Source organism: Atta colombica, unplaced genomic scaffold, assembly GCF_001594045.1.
Source record: "Atta colombica isolate Treedump-2 unplaced genomic scaffold, Acol1.0 scaffold187, whole genome shotgun sequence".
NCBI classification, from domain to species: domain Eukaryota; kingdom Metazoa; phylum Arthropoda; class Insecta; order Hymenoptera; family Formicidae; genus Atta; species Atta colombica.
The window spans coordinates 2,294,783-2,304,107 of record NW_017259279.1 but is presented as its reverse complement, the minus strand read 5'-3'; the positions used below and the strand labels follow the sequence as shown (position 1 = coordinate 2,304,107).

At 35.7% G+C, this 9,325-nt stretch overlaps 1 protein-coding gene across 1 annotated transcript in view; it reads left to right on the top strand.

Annotated features, from left to right (window-relative positions):
- Nucleotides 1-8,859, top strand: part of LOC108686632 (centromere-associated protein E-like) — a 43,959-nt gene extending 35,100 nt beyond the window's left edge. The window contains exons 7-8 of the mRNA XM_018192057.1: nt 2,355-2,524; nt 4,003-8,859. Of these exons, the coding sequence (XP_018047546.1) occupies nt 2,355-2,524; nt 4,003-8,847 (5,015 nt within the window). The 3' untranslated portion in view covers nt 8,848-8,859. The remainder of the gene's footprint in view (nt 1-2,354; nt 2,525-4,002) is intronic.
- The last annotated feature ends 466 nt before the right edge of the window (nt 8,860-9,325 follow it).

Below are 9,325 nucleotides of genomic sequence, written 5' to 3'. Positions count from 1 at the left end.
TCACACACACACACACACACACACACACACACACACACACACACACACACACACACACATATGTTTATATAATCGGTTATAGCATAATGCGATTATAATATAATCACAGATTTAATAAAAAATTAATAAAGAACCAATATGAGCAAGTTAAATTAATACGAACGCTAACAATGTTTTATATCATACAAAATGTTTTTTGAATTTAATTAATTAATTAAATTATTAATTCAAAATGGAGTAAAAAATGTTCGTATATTTTCTTAAAAGTTAACACAATTATATTAATTATATTAATATTATTGTGTTAATTATATTAATTTAAAGTTAATTTAATTATAATTCGAAATAAGCCATGATGTGTTAACCCACATTGTGTTAACTATTAATTCAATTATGGAATACTTGAATATATTCAAATTTTATATACATTTTAGTTAATGCATTTTGAACAATATTGTTAAGAGCTTTGTAGAAGGCATGTCAGAAATATTTAGGAACTTAACTCGACTTCTCTAGAGTTCATGATTTATCTAAGCATCGTAGCATCGAAGGGTTTCGCCTGGTTATCGACTCTCTTTGATTGTATTAACCTGCATAACAGTTTCTCTCGAGGGAATAAATGCGAACTGAATAGAATATTAAGAAGATCATCGTAAATGACAATTAAATTGCCAATTTAGAACAGGGAAATGCTATTTTCCCGTAGAAACCTATGGTAGTTAGATAAAGCACGTAGAGAAGATTGTGTTACACAGTACTAATAGATAAATCCTATGAGTCATATTTTTTTCGAATCAAAATTGATTTTTCCCTTAGATTAAAATCAAATCGGATTCAAATTTAAAATAACAATAAAATACATAATTTATGTATTTTACTTTGGAGATGGATATAAATGTTTGAATATATTTTAGGAAAATATTTTCGAATATTTTCCTTAGGTTTATTTTTCTTAGATCAAATTTGTAACACAATTGCGCATTAAAAAATTTTAATTTTTAAGATACATTATCGTATTTGAAATCGTTGATCCCGGAAAGAAAGGCAAAAATCTATATTTTCAATTTAACTGTTTACTTTGATGTTTACTTTGATTGATCGTCGTGATATTTTTATCTCTTCTATCGTTCTGTGATAAACCAACGAAACTGACGTAATTGAGCCGACGGCATAAAAGAGACGTTAATCAAGGGAAGGCGCGCTCTTCTCTCTTTCGATTCGTCATAATTAATTGCCGAAATGAAAGAGTCGATCGTACGATCTGTATAATTGGCCGGGAAACAACAGAGAGTTTTGCAAATACTTCTAGCCGACCTGGCGACGTGTATAATTAATCGTAGCGGAATATTCCAAACCGCTGATCATCGGCAATTAATTGAATTGCTAATAGCATTTCGGTTTATTATCGGGGAGACATTTAATATTCAACGGGTCCGCATTTGTGATTGAGTGTATAGTGCGTAGATGAATAGACATTACATTATCTCGCAGACCGCATACTCTGTCGCCGCGATGGTGGATTTTACACGTCGATTCCACGTACGACGTCTAGAAAAGTTGCCGTCCATTTCAAAATTCATTTCAGATTATCGAACTTTCGACGAGCCGTGAGTTATTTCCGGTTGACTTGTCTACGCGGAGTTTCATTCCGTACATTTCCTCTCAATTAATTTTCAGACAGACACCCGCTGTTGGAAGTATCTGATTATCTGTATGTCTACGGATTTATGGATGCGGCAAATCTTATATAGATCTGTTTCCAAAGAAAATAACATTGAAAAGAGTTTAGTACTAGCTACCAAAATTAAATACTATTTAATGAAATAATGTCAATTAAATATTTAGTTAATATGATATAATAGTTACTGTTATTAATTACATTAACTAAACATTTAATTGGTATTATTTCACTAAACATAGGAAAGTAAAATAATTTTTAGTTATATTAACTATCATTTAATTGATATATCACTTCACATTTACTAAACACTTGATAGCTATTATTAAACTCTTTTATCATTAAACAGAATATACATATTTTTATATTGAGAGAAAATGCAATCTCTTTAGCAAACGGAAAATATTTCGGATGGTTTCAAAATCGTCTTCGAATAGACAAATAGTATTTTGCGATATTTCGCAATAGGCACTAGTAGATATTACCTATAAAGCAATCTTTTATTATCAATATCTAATCGCTGATGTACGATTGTACTTAGAATGCAAGTGTGCCGCAATCAGCTAATATTAATCAGGAAATCGCACTGTAACGATTAAATAGTTGTAGTTGGAACGTACAATAATTTTATCATTTATTCTCGATGTTAATAAACGAGATTTACTATTTCTTTCAGCGATATCTCCGGCCAGCGGAAGTTACAACGAAACCGCGCATACCCTACGATTTGCGCAAAGGGCGCAGAGCGTGGTCAATCGACCAGTGGTCAACGAGGATCCCGTGGAGAGAATTATTCGTGAATTAAGGGCTGAAGTCGCTAGATTGAAATCTTTATTATTGGAAAAGGCAAGGAGCTTACGGATATTTTATTCACATATTAGAAAATTAAATTTAACATTTCACGTATCTCAAACGGTCAAATTTGTGTTAATTTAAAATAAGATAAATATAAAAAGGGCAATAGAACATGGAAATTTTTAATACTAATGTAATTTCAATAAAATATCAATTATTTGCGCGTTACACGGTATTATTTCACAAATATCTCTTGATTCTTTTTTGCAAATTATCTGTAAAGGTGTTATTTTAATTGAATAAAAATTAACACCACTTTCTCGTTTGTCTTCTGACGCGACTGAAATGAAAAATCGAGTTTGGCGGAAGCGAGGCTGAAAACGCGAAAGGATTTAATCCTCGGTCTGATGTTGATCGAGCGACTTTATAACGTGGCTGGAGATTCACATGCTGCCGGCAGAAAATATTAATGAGTTTCGAGTAGCGCGCGATCGGTAATAACGCGGCATTATAAAACAAATTTCGCAATTTTGCTCGACGTAGAACGCGCGGATCCGCGATAAATAGCAGTCGATTTTTCAGCTGCGTTTTATACTCGCGCGCGAGAGGATGCAAGTTTATTATCAAGGTTTACCAATACGAGCGGTGCCGTTATATTGTTCGATGTCATTACGCAAATGAGATTCATTGATCGTTTATTTGACACTTATTGAGCGCCCATTGCGAGCGATTGGCCGAACGATTGCTGATAAAATATAGCATGCCGATGTGTTACGGTTAACGAGCGACCAGCGTTTCCATTTCCATCAGGTAGTTTCCATCCTTCATTTCCGCACATTGCATAATCGCCGATTAATTAAATTCCTCATACTTCGTCCACAATTGCAACTTCGTTGACTATCCACGAGCTTCCGCGTCGTGTTTTAAATCCGAGATAAAATATTATTCATGGACAATAATAATTTCTTTTGAAAGATAGAATATCATAATTGTAATGTATATTGGAAATGGAAATATTGAAACAAAATCAAGCGTTCCCCTTTTTCGTCAAATATAGAAAGCAATTGTCAATTCAAGTTAATATGATTTAAATACTTAATTTTAAGCATCAATTTAAATATTAATTAATAATTTTTAATTACATATTTTATAATTTTAATAAGAATAAAAGTTATTGCAAATTTTAATATATGTAGGTATAATAAAAAATTAAAAAAATATTAAGAGAAAAAAATTTAAGAGATTATTTTGAATAAAAAATATTCATGGATAAAGCGTATAATGAAGTATGCATTTGAAGTATGCATAATAAATATGGTGAAAAATTCCCATATAAAAACTCGCAGTAACAACGCAACGTTGCAATATTACCACAATATTACTGCAACGTTAGGAACGTTGCTGTACTTATCTGTATGGATTAGAACTACACAACTTAATAAAATATATATTTCGTTATTTAAATATATTATATATTATATTCATTTTCAGTTTAAATTAAAACTGAAGTCATATGAATCTTATTGCAGGATATCGACCAGACTAAAACGCCATGTTGCTGCGGCAAAGTTCAAAGTTCAAACGATTCCTCGACGGATCCTCAGTATCGTGAAGAACAAGAATTAGTCAACACTTCACAATTCGAGAAATCTAATCATAAAAACAAAATTGTACAATCGAAAGATAACAAAAATCTCGATACATTTCCGATAAGAAGATACAATTCCAGTGATAGTGTGACGACTTATGAGACGAACTCTTCAGGGTCTATCAGAAAATTCAACTCTTACGAGCATCTGCAACTTCCGGACCGCTTCATCGGCAATTATAACCAGGCCAAAGTCACTGAATTGAATGAGGAAGATGACGAGATAGTGGACGAAATTAAGGAACCTGTCTTTGTGGATATACCGACGCTGGTGGCTGTATTGATCAAGCCAGACAACAACTTGCAAGAATCATCTACACAGATCGAGGAAATTTGTTCCGATGAAGTGCAAGAAGATTCGATCGATACCGATTTTATAGAAGGCAGCAACGAGGATTTCGAGGGATCGGAAAGAATCGACGATGATCCTGATGATTGCAGCAGTTCAGCGAATTCGTGCATCTTGAAAGATTCAGAGATCGGTGATCTTCATCAAATTACCTCAGGATGCCCTCCACCAAGTCCGGTATCTGTTGGAAGAAACAGACCGAGAGGTAAGTTCAGTAAGCAAAATTCGATCGATTTACCTTCATCCAACTTGAACATCTCGAAGAAGTTTGGCTCTATCGACGGAATTAGCAAAAAGAAGGAACCAATTTTCGGCGTTCAGCGGTCGCATACAAACTTAGAGAAACGCCCGCTATCCGAACGTGGGAAGAAACTCAATAATATTCGCGAGATCGATGATCGTAAGGCGAATGTTAAGGCGAATAACATCTGGAGAGCGATCGGCAGTAAAGATCATCTGCAGAGGAAGAGTAGCAATGAGTCCGATAAGAGTTTGAAGGACTCCATCAGTGGCAGAACAGGTAGCTATAACAGTATCGGCAGAAAGTCGAGTTTGGAGAGCTTGAAGAGAAAGACCAGCAAGGATAGTAGTTCAAGTAGCTCTAAAGACGAACAGATTTTGATCTCGAGTTTGACACGTGACAAGATAGCTCGCAGAAAGAGCTCCTTGGATCAAGAAGCAGCAGCAGCGGCAGCAGCAGCGGCAACAGCGGCAGACGGTGTAAAGCACACAGCCATTCAGAAAGTGAAACGCGCCGAAATTGTGGCAGCCGTCACGGAAAGACTCTATTCTAGCAGAAAACACACAGAAGAGACTAATATGGCGAGCAATAATACAGCGGGTATGCGTTCACCACCGGAAGGTATAGATGTGAAGATGCCAAACAGTCTCATAGCGCGATCGCGACTTCAGGAGATTTCGCGAAAGATGCTGTTGAAACGACGAAAGATCAACGTTGATACTCAGACGGAAACGGCGTCGACATTGCGCTTCAAGGATACAGCGTGTCTGACGGATCAACCTAAAGTGGTTCTCCAAGACGCAGCGGTTCTCACAGATGATCACGCGGATGGAGATGTCGCGATAGTTGCAATGGATCGCCGATTACCTGTCCTTAGAGTAAAGGACATGGCAACGTTGACGGATCGACGACCGCCAATCAATATCTTCCGCTGCAAGGATGCTGAAAGCTTAGCAACCGATCTGGACTTCGATGACTACGAACTTCACTCGCCGCGAAATGATTCTGGTATACTTTCTGACGATGCGCAGAATTACGCTGAGAGTAATCTATCCAGTGCTGATGTGTCTGAACTTTATCCGGAAAGTGGTGACAAAAGAGTATCATGCATGGATAATTCGACTAACACGTTTCTCACATCGCCCGGAAGAAATTCGGCGGTGCAAACGACAGTGCGACGATTGGAAGCAGCGAATCGGCTAAAAGATAATTCGGAGAATAGAAGCTATAACAGGTGCTGTAATTTGATTCACGAGCTCAGTCAACATGCACGAACAAATAGTCCCGAGAAGAACGTTATCTCTATATCTCTACCAGAAATGATCAGTATAACTATTGAGAGCACAAATGGTCTAGAGTCAAGAATCGCTGTGATAGACAGTAGTGACGCCATACAGGAGAAATCGAAACCCATTTACAATGACAAGGCAACACAGACGGATAAAGAGATTAAAAATGAAACTGAAGGATCCTTTCTAAAGGATTTTGCAGTCAAATCGACAGCCATTCAGACGGACGGCAGAGTTTTCAGAATCGAGAATATCTTTCAAGATCCAAAGAGCAAAAGCGATGACGCGTCTTCCAATGTGAAGAAAGAGACTACGAAAAAATTAGTAACTTTTAGAAATTCCTTAGGCACTTCTTCTATCATCGAGACAAAAGAGAATAGCATAGAGACGGAATGGAACGGAATATACAATGGTGATATTTGTCAAGAAACGTGGCCGATTTCGAAAGGTAGTTTAACACAGGCTTTCATCATTAAGAAACGAAGCTACAGTTTAAGTTCTAGAAGATCACACAGACTTGCCGATCATGATCTATGGAAAAACTGGACTCTTCCGTGTCTAGAAAGATCGAAATTTATCGATCATAACAGAGAGATAAGAACTATGCCACCTTCTATGCAACAAGATATTAATTTAGAATTAGTTGATAATTTATTTTCTTCTATGATAAACAACGAATGTTCTTTTGTCGATACAATTCCAGAAGATATGGCTCAGAAATCATGTAATCAAGACTCGAAGAACAATTACAAGAGTTTGAAAAAATCAAAATCTATTTCGATAAAGAATTTATTAAATTGCGATAATTTTTCAGATGATAGTCTTGATTATGATGACGACAATGTCGCGAAAAAGACAATTGAGGTAAAAACTATGGATGTGCATGATGATAAAAATTATGAGAGCCTTTGTCCTCCGGATGTCGTTGCACACACAAAGAAAGAAGCTTCAAAATTGATGAATCATGTAGATTCAACTGACATCGAGTCCTCGATGTTAGTAGACGACGATTTTAATGATATTCAGATAGAATTTCCAAAAAGAAAACCTGATGAAATATCAGAAAAAAATCCTCTGCAAGATTACAAGGCGTTGATCCTCGGGACATCATTGCATGTTGTAGATAGTGATTTCGAAGGAGAAGCGAAAATCAAACAGCTTGATAATACTAGCAAGAAAAAAGTATCTTTTTCAAATCCCAATAGTCTTGAGGAGATAACTGACGTCATAAATAATCGTAAAATTCTGGCACCAAAACAAAATTCAGAAGCAGCCTTAAAGCCTATTATAAAGAAGGTGAAGAAGAAGAAGCCAGTTGTGACTGAAAGTTTGGATATCATTCGATCGAATGTCAAAATCGATCAGTCTTTACAGCAGAAAAAGATAGGATCGACAAAGAGCGAAGAAGTTCTGCCTGCTTTGAAAAAGAAGAATGATTCTGAGAACTCTGAAGAATCCTTTAACGACGAGAAGATGGAATTCTCCAACGAAAATCTTCGCAATGAAATTGTCGAAGATAGTGTCGTCAACAAAGACACTCATTCTCATATAGCATCGAAGAGAAATATTTTTGAAGAGTATCTGAATGAAGCAATAACTTTCATGCGCAACATGAACTCTATCAACGAGTACATGAGTGCCACAAACATGTTGGAGAACTATGGGAAGCGTCGCAGAAAACGAGGAGGTCGTCGTGGGAATAATTCGAACACGGATAAAGATTATATAGAATTTCGAGGACGCAAAATGAGCCTGAAGGATGACACCGACAAATACTTGCTACCGGACAATGATGAGATCGTTGCTATCGAATCTTACGTGAAATGTTTGAAAGGCATCGAGAGATTGGAGGCATGCATCGATAATGTCAACAAGCACAACCAGGTCCTTCAAGATAGATATGGTATCGATGTTGAGTCTGCTGGCGCTAAATTCAGTTTAGCGAGTTCCAGTGTAGATTCTAAGGTGTCCAGCATCAGTGACGACGCTATCCATCAATGCAAAAACGCAGTTTCCGAAAATGATGCTAAGAATTGCTATGAATCCAATCTTTCCAGGATTTCCTTACCACTTTTGTCTTCCACTCAAACTAACGTCGCGAAACGATTAACGTTAAATGAGACAGAAAAATATCAAGCTGTTACTCAGATAGATGAACAAGATCTTGATGACAAGAACAACAATATTACTGAGGATGATCTCGAGCGTAAAATTTTCGATCAATTAATGCGCGCGACCGATCTTAGTAAATGCTGGAGTCTGAAACAATCCCGACAGGAACGCCTCCGGAAAATATCCGATCTTAGATCGCAAAGCCCGACAACTTACTCCAAGTTACGAGGGACTTTCCAACAGGATGTTCATGGCATCCTTAATTTCGACGAAGTTTCCACCGAGGATTATCTCGACCGCATTCACGGAATCGAGAGTAACCCCTGGATGTTTAGGAAAAGGAAGCTATCAGATCAAATGAACGATATTAGCTCGAGAACATCGATCGGTTTTGAAATTGATTCTGAAGCATTTTGTGGTGAATCAATTTCAAAACCGGAAGACAATGGTAATTTGTCAGATATTGAGATGTCGAATAAATCAACGATTTTCCAAATAAAGCATGATTATCTAATAGATCCTACAAAAGCGATCGAAGCAGAATTACCTTATAAAGAAAACGAAATTGTGCGGAAATCGAAAGATAGTTTAAGAACTGAATTAATAAACTCCAGATTTGGAGATTCTTTTACAGTGGAATTGAAATATCCTGGTAGCCCAAGAGCAAAATTTTTGGAGCTTTTAAGTGAGAGGAGACGTATCGTAGAAAATAGCAGGGGTACGAATGTATTTTAAGATCACTGAGATCTTTTCTCTTAAATTGTAAATCTATTTTTCACATATATTTTATATTTTAATAATTATTAAAGAGAGAGAAAGAGAAAGAGAGAGAGAGAGAGAGAGAGAGAGAGAGAGAGAGAGAAAATAATTATAGTAATCGGTTTAAGTATAGAAATAATTTACAAGAAATTGTAAATAATAATGTAATATTTGCGTGCGTTTCGTATGCTCTTAAATTTTATCAGCTTTTTAATTTAATAATTTACTTTTAATATAATTAATTATATTAATAATGTAATTATAGTGACTATACCAAATTATATGCAAAGTATTAATGGATTTTAATTTCTATGGCAATACATATAATGTTTATTCAATTTTTACATTTTTACATAATATTTAATATTTAATTTTTTGTATCAGTTTAATATCTGCAGATAAATTATGCAAATTTTTAAAAAAATATTAATTTAAAAGCCGTTAATACTTTTAT